A 17,306-nucleotide genomic window follows, 5' to 3' on the forward strand; every position below is an offset into this window, starting at 1 on the left:
ACTCATAAAATCTGTTGATTGATCCCTTAATATAATGTTGAGTGTGTATCTGAATCAGAATGTTTAGCTTGCACTATATGCCTAGATTGATGACAGCTTCCTCATGCTTACCTCCTTAGGCTCAGTAATTTTTGCGGAGTGTGGGATCTTAGATTCTTACCTTTCCCTCATCTACTCATGTTTCCTTATATTAATGTACCTGCTGATTGGTGGTACTTTACTGTTCTGCTCATGTACCAAATCATGCTATATGAATCCTTTTAAAGCTTTTTACAGCTTTTAGGCACTGTCTTGATGTATTATAATTTTTAATTTCCAATCTCATTGACTGCATTTGTCCATGTGTGGATGATATTAAATTTTATTTCTTCATTTCCCATTAGCTTTAGTGAAATGGATTTATATTGGCAATAGTACAATCAAGATTGTGAGGGTTTTTGAATTGCTATCACATCACACTATAAGTAAAGAAATGGGTGGTATACTCAGAGTGTCTATAGAGTCATAGACAGCACCCTTTCTTGCATGCAACTTTTAGCCATAAGGATCTTCACACCTATTCAGACTCCAGAGATATATTTTCTTGTTCTCACCTGCCAATATATTTGTCCTATCATGTAACTGCATTTAGCTTTTGTGCCTTTTATTTTCTTGCTCTCACCCACCTCTATATTTGGAATATCCTTTGACTACATCTATCTTTGGTGCCTTTCTATATTTTTTAATTTTCCCTATTTTTTTAATAACCGTCACTTGCCATCCCCAAAAAAATGGCTCCCTCATGTCCCCAACCCCAAAACGCGTCCCGCCATCCCTGCTCTACCCCATCCCTGAAACACAGGGTAACATAGGTTTTCAATCAAGTTTTCAAACTGGACTGAATTGGCCCAGAAGAATATGCAGACATATAGTCCTGGCAGGAATGTTCTATGCATATAGATTGGTCTATTCTTTCTACTACACCGATCTCAATCACATAGTCAAAACCCGTATAGAATCTAGAGGAAAAAGATCAAAACATAATCAATCCAACTTGCTACAAATGCCATCAAGGAAAACAAAAAAAATTACTTAAAATCAAAGAAATAAGAGATAAAACTTGTCAGCAATAAACTACAAATATGACAACTCTCTCATACTATTTACAGGCCTCACAAGATGATGCTCTCCCAGTTTTTAACACAAGAAATGTTGCATCTATTAATTCATTAAAAAAGGTTGTAAATTGGAACAGAATGGACGGCACCCACGTTCAGCTTTCAGGACAAATATAATGAGTTCAGTCTCAATGTTGCTAGGTTGGTTGACTTTGGACTTCAATGGAGGAGACATGATTTAATTTAAGGAAGATAACCCTTATAATGAGAATACTGCATGCTTTACTGTAAAAGACAACATAATCTACAGGGAGAATTGTGATTGACTGGGTCTTTCAAAACCAATCTGAATATTTTAATTAAGGCCAAGAATGAATATTGTCTTCAACTAGTTCAGTAGCCATTGGATAACGACAGATTCAACTAGTTCAGGAGGATAAAGGCAGCTGTGCTTGTCACTAAACATATCCATATCCATTTTGGTTGCAATGTAGCTTAAAAAGCTTGCAAATGTCACATTTGCTCATAGATCAATCAAAATCCAGAAACTGTCGTACTGTCATCTTTTAAGATCACTGGGAAAAAACATCAACAAATGGATCTGATTGGTGTCTGATCGGCAGCTCCTATTACAGCGTTAATTTCACATTTGCAGGCAAAATGGAACAGCCATCTTATAGAGTGGCCGAAAACAAAAGACATTTATATGCCTTAATTGCAACATTGATGCCAGTCCAACAGACCAAGATTATATCAAACCTTCATTAACAAATTCATTCACATGTATGGGTTAATTTTGTCATCTCACTTTAGGTATGCTACAATAAAGAGAAGGTACCAATCTTTAAAGAGTGCATTAAAATCTATACTAACAGAAGAAGCTAGTTCAGAGAGTCCAGGATGCGGGTCTCCTTTTATTAACTACACTTGGACCAATGCGCTTCCATGACCTTATATTTAACCCCTCACTTATAGCCAAACCCATACAACTCAACTCCTTGCTAGAATTTGTACCTACATAATAGAGCAGGTAATGCTCATCTTTGAATTTGAGTACATGAGGACAAGATATGCCTCCACTATCCCAAGCCTCCTTGTCATCTGTGGAAGTAAATATAGGACCTCCAGGTTGGCTCCATGGCTCAACAGATTTCCTCCACTGTTGTCCATCAGTTGAGAAAGCAACCCCAATTGCATGTATGCCTTGGCTATTAACACCTTCATAGAACATAATATATTGGCCATCGACATAGAGAACATGGTGCCTTCCAACTCCTCCATCATCCCATGCACCAGGAGCCCCTCTTTCAAGAACCTTTCCTCTCTTTTCCCATGTCTCTCCATTGTCAGAAATCGCTGAACCAATTGCAAAGCAACCAGCAGAAGAAGTTTTTTCTATAGAGCAATATGTCATCAACCATTTATTGCTTCCATGCAGTTTTGGTGGTACAACCCTTGCCCAAGCTACAAGCAATTCATCCCATTCACCCTTATCTCCCAAATCCAAAACTGGAACTTCATTTCGTACAAATGAAATACCGTCTGAGGATTTTGCTAAACCTACATGCATTTTAATGCCTTTCATGGTACGCATCTGAGGCCCAAAGATGGTTTCTTCTAAAGATCCTCCAAAGTAGAACATCCACCATTCCCCATTATGAAGGAATAAATCACTACAACCAATATGCACACAATCAAAACATAAAGGGTTTGCCTCAACTGGATCCATTATTGCTCCCCCTGGAAGGGGACCAGGATATCTAGACCAACTGATTCCATCTTCACTGATGGCAAGACCAATTCGCCCAGAAGATATGAGGGCTGGACTTACTTCAGAGTGCCAAGAGTCCTGATCACGGCCATAATAATACATTCTCCATAAAGATCCAGTGGAAGAAGGATCCAATACAACTGGATAAAACATACATTTGTCATCCCACCACTGGCCATTTTCATCTCTTGGCCCAAAAAGCCTCCCTGCAAGCCTAGATGATAAAAGATAATGTCAATACCTGCAAAATTACGGACTCCAGATTGTGATTACTTTCCCTAGTATTCAAAGGTGCCATCCCCCTTTAGATTTAATTTAAAACCAAAGACAACGTACCATTACTGTGTATCTAAATTTCATTGACTAGAACTCTGTATGTTTCATAGATAAAGAACAAGGACCAAAAATACATGTTTTCTGATAAGATTTACATCAAAATTCCAGTTTCAGGGACAAACTATAGTTTTATTAGAGAAGAAAGGATATGCAGCCCACTAATATGAGAAGCATATTCTCTGAGAAAGAATAATAGCATTTATAATGACATGGAACAAAGTCAATGGCCAGTTATTAAAATGAATCAAATTAAAGTGAGACGAATGAAGGTTGTTTACTTTCTGTCATTGTTTACAGCAGGCAAAACCTGTCAATCAAACAGATAGCAATTAGAAAACTACGAAGAAAAATCCAAATAACGAAGAACATCTACTATCTGTATTTAACTCCCTGAAGTAAATTTTCGAAACTCTTAAGTCTTAACAACATGTACTCATCCCTACCATATATATATACCCTATCATGCCGTCCATCATTAACAACACACCCATAGCCCTCACCAATTCTATGTCCATTTCCCTGACACAGGTCTCTAGAGCCTAACATCGTATCTAAAATATCCATATAAGTACATACATGTATACCCTTGGTGCACACAATGTTTGAGTTGATGATGATGTCTTTTAACATCCTTTAAAGTTAAGGCCACATTAATCTGTAGAACCTTTCAAAAGAAACATAATATTAAAAACTTTAACGTGTCTGTTGCTTAATTATACAAAATTACCATTGGAGTTTCTCTAGTCATTAATGCGAATTGTCTCAATATTTGATCCATCAAAAGAATTGAATTCTAGATTCCATAGCAAGATGTATCTCAATGTCAATAGGCATGTTCAACAGGTAAGAGAGAGAAAATGGCAGAAAAAATCTAGGTACCTTGTATGAAACTTCTGGATTACCAAGGGAGCAGTTTCATCTGTGTTGTTTGTGGCAGCTTTCTCACAACTAAATGAATGCTCCGAATTCATCCAGACTGCTTCCAATGCCAACTTATTTCACCTTTTGGTGTCCCTTCATGCTCCTTATGGGTCTGAACATTAGTCTATAAATTAAGTACAGAAAGGTTGTACTGGGAGCTGATTTGGTTTTAACAGGGAGCACTTAACTGTGCAGGCTAATCAGAACTGTAAGAGCACTGTTGTTAGTGATCTTACAGACTGAATTCGTAGTGATTCAGGCTGGTTGTGTGCCCAAGTGATCTAAGATTGTAATTGCCTTTAAATTTGTGGATTTAAATGGGTAATTGGCTTAAATTCACAAATTCAGTTTAATTGATTTACAAAATGAAAATATGCACTATTAATTTCTATTGAATAACCTGTGTGTTGATGACTGTTATATGGAACATCAATCTTAGTTTGCCGATCAAGTGGTACAAGAGCAATTTCTTTCTTTGTGGAAGTTGTGAGTAATTTTGCAAGTCCATGACCACGACAAGATCAAGTGGAAGATATTCACTACCTTTGCAAAGTGTCACATCCCCCAAGCTACTTCCACACAGATATGGGAAAACTATATAAATAATAAACCAAATGAGGTCTTTCAAAAGAGGAGGATGAAAACAGATTTACAGCGTGCATGGGTGGCTTGGCATCACCTGCAATAGCTAGACAAAGAAATGGCAACCCTCTGGGATTTTTGATTCCTTGAGGACGGTTAGGAATGGCTTCAGTATGGACGTCTTCACTGAGACCATGGACATCCATCATCACATAAAGGATAGAGACACAGACAGATGTTGCGGCACTGTTTCACCAAATGCAATGGACAGGCATCCAACCTGATCATTTTAGCTTTTACCACAATACTGCTAGTGACTGCTCGCTCTATTTTTTTTGCTTTTTTCACTAGATGATGATGAGAAATTTGTGCAACATAAGAAGATAGTAACATTTGTGTCCTCTGGTTTATTTTGAAAACAGAAAACCTAGGCTAGACAAGGGGAGAGGTAGTCAATGGTTTCATTTGTTCCCATTTGAGCAGGAGTTTGGTTCAGTGTGGTTTGTGGAGAGGCTTCTATATCTTAACTAGCAACGACTGGGGGATGATTAGTTGGAGGTATTTCTCTCCCTTCACTCAACTCTTCTCTAGATGTTGGGCAGTTGGATAACCTTACATAACTGGAAGTGGACTTTTCTCAGATTTAGTAGGAAGTGCCTTGGTAGACAGGTATACAAAAAGTGGAAGGATGGAGCAGCAATTACTCAGACAAAATCCCTCATTGAATGTCTTCTCATGGTATACCATGATTGCAGGATATGCAAAAAAATAATTTGTTAAAAAGGTTTAGAAACTTTCAAGCCAACGCAATTGGCAAGTGTAAAGCCAGACTTCACAACCTTTGTTGACATCCTCTCTGCCTGAAACAAAATGAGAGCTTTGGAAAAGGTTGTGGATGCCCATCAAGCATGAAAACAAATGGTGGTGGTCATGACTCCCAGGAAATGGATGAATGGAAAATGGAGATTGGTAAGCACGCAAAGGGGTGAATAGAGGTGAGCAAGCCGTTGGTAAAGAGAAGCTTTAGTTCTCCATTTAATGAATGTTAAGGACAGACACACCTGACTGAGGATAGGAGGTGAATCATCTATCGCTGACTATAACCAGAGAGAAGATTACTTACCAAAAGTAGATGTATACAGCTTTTCTATGATCTTCTATGAGGCAATATGGCATGGAGTGGTGTATCAATTCAATAAGGGTGGGCAAAATTTCTAAGGAGGTTTTCCAATTTTGGATAATGGCTGAGAAATACTGATTGAATGCTAAGGATAAGGAGAAATGCAATCAGATAGGAAGCCTTTGAAGGAGATCTTACCACCATTGTTGGAAGTGTAGGAGATTAATTCTGAAGCTTGTGCCCTATGATCTAAAATTTAACTTTGAAAATTTGGAATGTTGATTGATAACCTTGTGTGAATGAGTTATTACTGTGTGTAATAGTTTTATAATCATTGAGGTATTTTGTCAAATAGTTTGCATTTTTATGAAGAATTGTGTCAAACAGTTTGGGTAGCTGGTGTATGCTCTTGCTTTTGCATATACATCGGTCTTGGTGGAATGTAAACACATAGATTGACATCCCTACTCATGTTCAACGTACTTCAAACACCAAGATGTGCTCATGTAAACAACTATGTATAGGTAATTTACCTCAATTGCTAATATACTTTGCATTTGGTGACTTTAGGGGATAATATACAAGGTCTGATAGGTTAACTCACAGCTACCAAAATTTGGTAAACCCTATGAATGATTATACTAGTCTTTTGACTGTCAAGGACCTAAAAATGTATCTGGGCATGTCATCATTAATGTATCCCTGTGCTGAGAAACATCCTTCGATTTCTCTAAATATTGATTTTTTTTTCTAACAGTTACTATGGTAACTTGTTAAACCACAATTATTACTGGATTTCTACTATTGGAAAGTATTATAATTATGAGGGAGGGTATTCTAAATCCCTAAGCTTGAATTCTTGTTAGATCATAATCTAATATCTTATTACATTACATCATGACAATTTTTGTTATTACCATACCTTGAATTATGATATTAATGAATTTCATGTAGATGGTGTGAAGTTGCTCTAAGGTCCCATGTATAAGGCCTGTGTCAATTATATCAAATGAAAAGTGCTTGTTATTTAGATGTATCATACCTAGTTTGTACATAAATTTTGTGTATGGCCTTGCTACTAATCATGTTCAATATATGGTGTTGAATGTACTATAATTATTAGTGGCCTAGGCTAATTGTAAGATCTTTGGTTGACTTCATAAATGAAGTCTTCTTTAACTATTTCGGGTATGCCATGAGTACTATTAAGACCCATGAGGTCACATGTACTTCCTTTGTGGCTTGTTGATGTCTATTACTAAGCTATATGATAATGGTCAAAATATGTCATTGCAAACAAAGAGAATTTCTGGTTGATAAGTAATCACCTAGCCCTAAATGTCAATTTGATGAACCTATAAAAGATTTTGGGATGCTCATGTCGAATTATGAATAGTAAAACTGGTGAGGTCTAATTAGAGATCCCAATCGAAGTGTTATAACTCAAGCTTGGTATTTTAAAACTAGATTGGGTTTCCCTACTTACCGTTAAGCATTATTAACTATTACGAATCATTTAAAAGAACTCTATTGGGATATGCAATAGTAATCAATAAAAGAACTCTATGAGCTATGGCACTACAGTGGGTAATGGTAAATGGTGGTTTGTTACATTGTTTGGTCTTAAACCCTTATATGGTTTTCCTAATATAACTTTCATTCTATTTCACTCCCCTGAGTAAGGGTAAAGAGTGGTTGAGAAACCTTGGGTATCTGAAACTATGCATATGTTCCTTGAGAGATTATTGTGAGAAAAACTACATGGTACTTTGATCCCATATGGAAGCAGGTATGTAGGTAGTCCTTGGGCAAAAGATGCCCCTATGACCCAAGTCCATGGGGAAACAGAACCGAGGAGTCTTATCAGATTGCCCAATCCCACAGCCTCTAATTTGCATTCATTTTCAAGTCAAAACATAAACTCATAACTTCTTAAATTTAATCTATATAATGCTTCTGGATTTGATTGCGTGAGTTTTTTTGCATCAACATTTCGGATCTGATGCAAAAAAACTCACCCAATCAAATCCAGAAGCATTATACAAATTGATTAATGGATTGTGGAAATCTAATGACATTGATTCTTAAATTTCTTCTATTCAAAATCAAGATCTCATACATCAAATTGCAAATTTATTATCAGTAATGACAATATGGTGCACCTCCAACGTGCACTCCGGATCTGTCCATTCTTCAAAAAAAATAACTCTTTGCTATGCTTGTCACTGTGCAAGATAACATTTTTCTTGCTCTAATTCTGCACCTATACTCATTTCATTCTTCACTGTGCACTTTCCCTTATTCTCCCACACACTTTCTCTATATCTCTGCAATTAGAGTCTTCTCATCCCCTACAGACTTCTCTCTCTCTTTATACTTCTTCATTTCCTACGCTTTCTCTAACTCCCATTTTTCTGTACAGATCTTCAAATCACTTCTCCATTCTAAAATTATTCTCCAATCTCATTCTCTGTTTTCTCTGCTCTTTACATAGGTACCTCCTCTCTGTTTTTAAGCAGCCCTCTCCTTATCATTTTCATGCACTTTCTCCAACCTGCAAACTAAAATAAGTGTATGCATGGCAACCAATTTATATGGCTAAATTCTTCCCTGCAGCCATGCACCCTTTTCTTTTTTCTTTTCTTTCACTGTGCACCTCTTTCTTTCTTTGTTTTTGGGTTTCTGTAATGTCCCCAATTTTCAAGTTCTCTAGCAAAGCTTTAGTAGCTGACATTCTGGGTTTACGTCAACTTGTTCAGATAAGTAATTTGATGTTTCCAATGAGCTTAGTTGGTTTAGTGGAGTTATACGCCACTTTCCAAAGTGATTTCTGGCCTCTAGATTGGTCTCCAAGAATCTTGGAGAGGTTGTCTATTTTTAGTAAGTCGCTTGATTGGCCTCGTTTGTTATTATTCGTCATCAGGATCACTCTGGTGCGATTAGAACTTAACTCCTATGTGTTCTGACAGTTTCCGCAAATTTGGTGCATTAATGAGTTATTTTAATTATTTTACTAAGGTTGCTTAAATTTAATTAAAATATTCAATTCCAACCTTAGTGTAATAGCTCGTTGGAAACGAGGCAAAAAGTTTTAAATCTTGGGCGCATAAAACAGTGACCTTAAGTGTCAAAATATTATTATATTATTGAAAGTGTCATTTTCAAAGGACAAAGGGAGTTTAAATTACTAAAGTGGCTATTAAATTAAAGTACATTTATTTATAAAGTCACTTTATTTTTAAAAAGTACATTTTATTCAATTAAGTGAAGTGATATTTTAAAAGGAAGTTATTTTTCCTACATTCACAGGGCAGATGAGCAACTTCTAAGATGAAGCTATAAAATGAAGTTGAGAGCTCTCTTACCAAGCAAGCTTGGTTGATTGATGTAATGTTACTCTACTGGTTTCTAGTGAAACTGGTTAATTCTTTGGTTTGTGAGGACAGAATCCCTCTCAAGCAACATTCTCTTCGCTGTTGGAAGATACAGTCAGGAGGATTTGATGGTGTTCTCATTCAGGGAACACACTTGAGCCCATTTTGAAGGTATTTTTCAGTTGTCTTAAGCATTTCCAGATTTCATTGTGTTACACTTTGTTAAGTAGGGTAGTGTTAAGAAGGTTAGAGGATTGTACCTCTTGTAACAAGATTGTTGTTACCTATTGGGAGGTTTTTGATGTTGGCCGTACACCTTGGTTGGGCCGTACACCCTGGTTGGGCGCTTCGTCAATCATTCTATGATCCCATTTCTCAACGTTTGGTGTCTACCATCTAAGTTGCTGGCCGAACCTAATCATACTCAGCTATATGTCGTTTTGGATTTCCTTTTTGGAACATCATTAAAAAAATTCACCATTTATTGCCAATACGATGAGAGAATAACATTGAAAGATGATGCATTTGCATAATATATCTTGCTATTTGTTGATGAACAATGTCTCGAGTCACATTTTGAAATGGAGTTTCCAAAAGTCCATTTGGTTTGTTTGTAGTGGGTTCTTCACTTTTAGGAGTGGTTGAAAATGGGTGGCTCTCTACCACAACATTGGGATTAGATGGGGGCATTGGGGGTTTCATTCTCTTTGATATTGTTTTTGCTAAGTGGTGATTTGATCCACGACCCACTAGTTCATTTGCCCGCTCTTGCTCCCTAATACATCCTATTGCTTGCTTCAATGGCACAAGTACACCATTCTTTCCATAGCAAACTTAGATACCTTCTCTAGGTATTCCACAAAAATGAGCTTTCAACCAACTATATTAACGTAAATATCTAACATCACATCCTTGGCAAATCCAAATATAATCCCCACCACCTAGAACTGGTTGTATCATATCAACATACTTCCATAGAAAACTTGGATTTGTTTTGAATTGAAGTTGAGATATGGAGCTAGAACTAGCAGCCATTGTGATTCCTTTGACAAGAAAATTTATAAAAAAACAAGGTTACCCGAGGATGTGTCCTCGGCCCAAATTCCCCCATCCCAAATTTGTGTGAGAAGAAAAAACTTAGAGCAGCAAGAGGGTTTGAAGGAAGCCATTGAAAGAGGAAGTGCAACAGGGAATAGAAGGCAAAGTGGTTCAATCTAGGGCAAGTATCTTCCTTCAAGCTTGAAAGAGGTAAGTTTCATTCTTCCATTTTTCTTTTTTCCAATTTTTTTCAAAATTTCAAACATGGAATAACAAAGATGTCTGTATTTTTTTATTTTTTGCATCTTTTCAGTTTAAAATTTCATTCAATCTCAAAAATGAGCAGCAGGGAGGGCGACAGTAGTAGTGAGAATGAAATGGAAATGGTTGGTGGAAATACAAGTGGAAGTGTTGAGAGAAGTAGTGGACAGCAACCTAATAAATTTAAGTGCCCTTCCAAAATCATGGAACAATATGCAAAGGACCCTTTTCAATAAAAACAAACCTCTTCTCCAATATGTGACACCTTTAGGGTGAAAGGAAAAAAAAATCAAGAGGTAGTTGGGTGTGGGATTGTCATGTTTGCTTGACAAATTTTAGGGGCAGTTACACAAGGGTAAAATCTCATTTTTGGGGTATTGCATGCCATGGAGTCGAAGCTTGTCCAGCACTAAAAGAAGAGGAGAAGATAGATTGCCATATATTGCACATAAAGGCGGAAATGGGGAAACAAGGTGGGGCAATGCCAGCACCTTCTTTTGCATGTTCACAATAATCTTTGCCCATGATATCCACTATTGGTAGTAGTCAAGTTGACACAAGAGGAAAGAGAAAGATGAGTGGTGCACAAGGACGTGAAGCTATGGAGTTATCCATCGCTAGATTCTTTTATGCTCATGCCATCCCATTTCATGTGGTACGTTCCTCTTACTTTAAACAAATGGTCAAAGATATAGTCACTATCAGTCCCTCATTCACACTCCCCGGAGAAAAAAGCTACGGACTATTCTCCTAGACAAAGAATATTCCAAGTTTAATGTGCTAATGGAGGATATGAGGCGAACTTGGATGAGGTTTAGTTTCTCTATTGTGATGGATGGGTGGACTAATGTTAGACATCAGCCACTCATCAATATCATTGTCACATGCTCTACTAGTTCTTATTTTCTCTCAGTCATGGATTGTTCAGGGAAGCGTAAGGATGCAGAGTTCCAGTTTAGCATTTTGAGAGATGCCATAGAGGAGGTTGGGGTTGTTAATGTTGTGCAGGTGATCATTGATTCGACATGTGTGTACAAATCAACTGGTTTAATGGTGGAAGGTGCTTACAGGCATATCTTTTGGACCCCATGTTGTGTTCATTCATTAAACAATGCATTGAAAGACATAGGGAAAATAGATTGGGTGAAGCAAGTGGTGGCAAAAGCTAGAGATATTCAAATGTTCATTAGCAACCACCACACTGCTCTCTTTAGGTCATTTTCAAAGGAGTTCCTCAAACCCGTTGAGACAAGGTATGCCACTTAGTTCATTTTGTTTCAAACTTTCAATATACATTTGTTGAGTCTTATATTGCTTTTAAATTTTTTAATGAATATAGGTATGCCACTTCATCTTGTTGGAAAGGATGCTTGAGGTGTATGATCCTCCATAGTTGATGGTGGTGAATCCTAAGTGAACTAGATGGCCTAATTCAAACTCTACTGAAGGAAAATCTGTCAAACAAACGATCCTTGAAGACAATTGGTGGTTCACCATGAGGTAAGACATTGTTGATTTTATTAAAAATTAAATATTAGATTGTTTACTTTCATATTAAATTTCTAATACTCATATTTTGAACCTTTTCTTGGATTTTGATTTGCAGATATGTTTGCTCTATCATCTCACCTGTTGTATATGACATTAGATATGTGTTGACGTGCCTGAAATCGCATTGCTACAAACTCCATACGGCCAACGCAGAATAGAATAACCAACTGATTATCCTACTCTCTCTTGAGATAAGGAAGTCTCTAATGCTGTTTTCTAAGTTTGATCAAAGGAGACAACCTCAAGGTTTCTTTTGTCAGGTCTTGATTGCAGGATTTTCAGTGGCTTGATGTGTTTATGCTGGAAACACAAGGGGGACTTATGTTGAATGGGTAATTTATAGATAAGTTCCCTGGAACTTTTATAATTTTTTTCATCAAATGATTTCGGTTAATTTGATACTGTTTTGGTGGGACTGCAGATTTTCTGAATAAAAAAGGGGAAAAAGGAGGGAAGGATAGGGAAAGAGAGAGAGACATGAAATGTAAATTTAACTATGATAGCAAATTCAATCAAGCAGACAGACACCTCCAGGAAACTAGATTAAACATCACCAGCTGCTCAAGCACAATGTTTGCTTAAATCCAATGCAATCTTCAAAGGAGAAACAAGATTTTCATGTTATCAAGTACAGTATTAGAACTTTTACATTCATAGTATGTGTTTGATAACCGAACTAAGCATGAAAGGTCCAAATTAACCATGCAGAAAGAAAGGCAACCAGCCGTTCCATAATGGTGTGGACTGCAAGGATTCTATCAGATGCTTGCTTGTAAATGCTATGCAAAAGAAATAAACATAACTGAAAGATTTCTAAATTAAGTGAAGAAGGAGACCATGCACTCACAAGGAAACTTGAAAACAGTCTTAATTCTTTGCATTAATTCCTGTAAATTTCGCCAGAGCCTTTGCAACAATCCAAGAACTTCTTACAAAAAAGAGGGAAAACCAGTCCCTTAAATAGACTCCAAAAAGGATGAATGGCCTAGATTTAATCTAAACAAGTGGCCCAGATTCATCCATAAAGCATGGCTGCCAATACCCATAAATGGGATGCAAATATCAACAACCACCCCAAAATGGGCAATAACTACCCAAAAAGGGATAATTACAGCAATTTGAAATAATCCCAAAAGGTGCATCAATAAAGTTTTACATTTGTTGACCAAAAGTCAAATGTCGCCTTTTGGTGCAAAAGTGCACTTTTAAGATTTAGAGGGAAAAAAGCACTTTTGAGAAATTACTTTCTCTATTTCAGTCTCACACTCCTTTTCTAGAAATTGATCTTCGCCATGCAAGTATTCCCGCCATAAATCACGACCTGCTGCCCGTTCCTCGCGAACGTATTCCTAGAACCTGATACATAACTGGAAGAGCAGACTGAATGGAGGCATGGGAGGATGGTGAATTTTGTATTGCATGCCTTCGAGATACTGGTCTACGTGTTTTAAACCGTCCTTCCAGCTAGAGCGATTACGCTCAAAGCATAATATGTCTGAATGGAACTGACCAGCAAAACTCAAGTCTTTAGTGGAATAGGTAATCCTATCCATTCCCAATCTTTCTTCCTAGTCCGGCTGGATTGCATTATCAGACAAGTCGTTTATCCATCCCGAAACCATTGATCGGAGGATGGTCTTACCTAGTTCTTGCATGTTTCCCAGAATCACTTCACATGCATCACTCTCCTTGTCAATAATTTCTTTGGTGTCGTTCTTCATGGTGATAGTCCAATACCATTCCTTAAGAACACTGATGCTATGAGGACCTAGGATGGCGGACAATGTAGGAATCTGCACGTGTGTCCAAAAAAGAGCTCTCATGAGGGGAAGGGTAGTGGCTGCCACTTCGTGCATGTGAAGGGATTCCCTCTTTACCTCTAATAACTTAACTAGAGTGAGCTCTCAATGGAGGGCCATTTCTTTTACTTCCTTAAGGATTCGCTCTCCCCTTTTCTTGATGTCTTGTATCCATTCCCTGACGGCCTTTGCGGTGTCCCATACTCCTTCAAATTTTGTTGTGGTCCTTTGCGCCAATGTCGTCGGGGGAACATGGGATTCGGAGGCATTGTGTAGTGGCCTTAGGAGTTGATCGATGTATCCCTCGGCTTGCTCAGCACGAGCCCGATACATGTCCTTTTCAGCTATTATCTCTTCGAGTTGCCTGAGTATATTCTGCACTGAATCCTTAAATTCCTCTTTTTCTTGCTCTTCAGTGGCTCGTCCGATGGGGACAGTTGTGATGCTATAATCTGCCAGTGTAATCTGATCTGCTAGCTTGTCTACAGGCGGGGTGGCAATGTGAAGAGTGCGGTTCCTTTGCTCATCTTTGGTCACTCTGGAATATGCCTTGGGCTTTTTCTTCCCCTTAGCTTTTGCTTGGTCTATGCGCGAGAAGATATCCTCTAGATCAATGGGTGGTTTGGTGGCAGCCTTGCACTGGGCTCTGGCAATCAACCACTCTTGAGGCACTATCTAGGTTGATGATAAGGTTAAGTCTGCATTCTGTTCTCTGACGTTCTCAGCCAACTCACCACAGATTCACAGCTGCTCTGCCACCGGAGGAGTGAAAGAGGTGTGAAGCTCTTTGCTTGCAGCTAAATTCTCCCCTATTTCGCTGAACAACTGCTTGACATCTTCATGTGATGGTCGTTCTTCAGCTCTTTCGAGCTCATGAGTCTCATCTATCCTTCGCTCTCCTTCGACGGTGGAGTCATCTTTGGCTGTATTGTGGAGCAGCAACTCATGACGGCTCTGTTGAGTAGGTTCATGCACTTCGACCCCCGGGGTGGATGGAATCTCTCCTTCCTCTATTCGGTTGCCCAGTTCGGTCTATTCGAGGGCTCTTAGCTCAGCTTCCAGCATGTCAGACGTGGGAGGATCATTGGCTTCAAATGCATCGATGTCGCTCTGGGAAGGCGGAGCAGGTATACAATCCAATTCTACTACATCGTCGGACGAACTAGGGTCTTTTGAAGATGAAGTGACCTCTGGTCTCTTTATAGGAATCTTTTCCCTTCTTGTTCTTTTGGACGTCTAAGTCCCTCTGCAAGCCTTAGCCTTCTTTCTTTTCTCTGGTTTCTCAGTTTCTTCCCGGGGTGCACTTGACATTCCTTCATCTTCTGAAGACTGAGAATCGAGGCTACCCATTAAGTGGTAAGTGAACTGGACTCCCTCATGGATTAGCCTTTCAATCTGCTGATGTAACCATTGATCTGTCTACCTTGCTGGGGCTGCCATGACTGCCTCAAAATCAGTGATTGGGTCCTAGGACCAATCAACGCCTGGCAAGAGATGCCTTACTGCTTCAAATTCCCGGACCTGGAGGCAATTCCCCGAATCTGTGAGCTGATCTAGGACCCGACGGTATTCAAAGAGTCGCATTTGCTGCACACTCAGTCTAGAATATTCCCGCATCCTGACCTCATAGTCATCAAAGCAATTCTTCCAATAGTCTTCAACTGATTCCTTTGCTCTGTACCGCCTACCATAGGCTCTTTTCGCTAGATTATCATGATCGAAATATTTTCTTGGAAAATGGTCTTGTAGGCCATAAGAGGCCAACTCTACAAGGGACTCTTCTGCTAGGGTAGGGATCTTCAAGTGGACATCATGGTTGCCTATGATCATAGGGAATGTGAATCCAGCCTGCTTGCTTTCTTGGAGTAAGATGTCGACCGGGCGTGACTGTCTTGCAACCTCCATAAGAATTACTTTGTCGGTTGGGTACCGTGGAAGTCGGAGGGGGGCACCATCAAAGCCAGCTATTCGGATGTAGGAGAACCTTGGGAACTGAATGAACCAGGCTCCATACCTCTGTACTAGGGTAGTAGCTTGCTCTGAGAGCCTTATGTGTAATCCTCCCTGCATTAGCCTGACCAGGCGCATTGTGAAGGCGTCATTGACGCGCTCATACTGACCAACTGCATAAGCTGGGCTACTCTTTTCCCTCTGAGCTATATCTTGGTAGTGCAGTTGGGGGTAACAATCATAGACCTTCACCTAACCAGGCCCATTCCCGATTTCACCTTTCATTATCAATCCTGGCAGTGGCTGGTTCTTGGCGAACATATAGACCAAATAAGAGGTCATGGTGAAGTACTTCTTCGTTTTGAGCTCAATCAGCTGAGTGTGGATGTTATCGCTTATGATCTGGGCCCAGTCAAACTTAGACTTCCCAGCGAAGACCTACTCTGTAAAATAGAACATCCACTCTTCAAAGTAGTTGGATTTAGGCAGTCCCATAACTCGACTGAGTAATGTGATCATATCCCCATGCTCATTATGAAAATCACTTCGTGGGGCCTTCTTCCCAATTCTGGCACTTGAAAGCCTCTTCTCTTTGTACCATTCTTCGTTGATCAGTGCTTTGCATCGGGCCGGATTCATATCATATGCCCCTTGCGCTTCATCTATGGTTGTAGTTGTGGGATTGTTTGGAAAGGGGATGTCAAATGCATCGCTAATGGCCTCGGGAATGAAGTTGGCGACGGTCATGTTCTCGAGGAGCACCAATCTGGAATTTGGCTCATAATGTCAGGTAGCCTCTACCACTAGCTCATAGTTCTGTATTGCTGGAGGAAATCCTGTCGCTTGGGCGATGCCACTTTCCACCATCTGTCTAGGCTTGCCATATGCGTTAGGTGAGAAAACCCAATTCCTGAAGTCTTGAATGTCAATATGGTCAAGGTCGGTATCACCGACATTGTCCCAGACGCTCTGCACTTTTGACTCCCTCAATCCTCCCCTCTGATATTGATACTTCATCCTTTCTACCTTGCGCGGGATATCTGATTTGGACGCTCGCGATGTCTCGGCTGCAGCCGGCGTTTTTGATGATTCTATTGCCGATTTAGGCATTTATCCTGCACAGCCGGACACAGATTACGAGGTGATACAAAAGAAGTAAAGTGGGTTAGATAGAAAATACTCCAGCATGCCAGGATTAATTTAAAATTTAGATTGGACATGGAGCGACATTTCTAGCTAAAAGGGCTTAATCGATTTCAACCACAGCATTCATGAAATTTTTGATTGCGAATTTATACTTAACGCTTTCTGGATTTTGAATTAATTCTCAACAGAGACAAAGCATGAAAAGTTCTCCTAAGTTTGAAAAAAAAGATGCAATTTCTGGTGAAGCCTTAGGAGTGAATTCTAAATTTTGACTACTTTGAACAATGTTTTACAAGCGAAAGAGATGCAGATTTCAAAAAAATTCAAGCATTTTGATCAAATTTCACGCATTTGTCTATT

General features: G+C 39.0%; 1 protein-coding gene across 2 annotated transcripts in view; it reads right to left on the reverse strand.

Moving 5' to 3' along the window:
• Positions 1 to 1,824: 1,824 nt before the first annotated feature.
• The window catches only part of LOC131044334 (uncharacterized), an 85,099-nt gene continuing 69,617 nt past the window's right edge, over positions 1,825 to 17,306 (reverse strand). Inside the window, exon 2 of one of the 2 annotated variants that reach the window (XM_057977640.2) lies at positions 1,825 to 3,082. In XM_057977640.2, coding sequence (XP_057833623.2) covers positions 1,984 to 3,082 — 1,099 coding nt within the window. In that variant the 3' untranslated portion in view covers positions 1,825 to 1,983. Of the gene's footprint in view, positions 3,083 to 3,129; positions 3,512 to 17,306 lie in introns of those variants that run through there. The other variant, XR_009105641.2, reaches the window with a different exon arrangement.

Source organism: Cryptomeria japonica, chromosome 6 (genome assembly GCF_030272615.1).
Source record: "Cryptomeria japonica chromosome 6, Sugi_1.0, whole genome shotgun sequence".
NCBI lineage: Eukaryota > Viridiplantae > Streptophyta > Pinopsida > Cupressales > Cupressaceae > Cryptomeria > Cryptomeria japonica.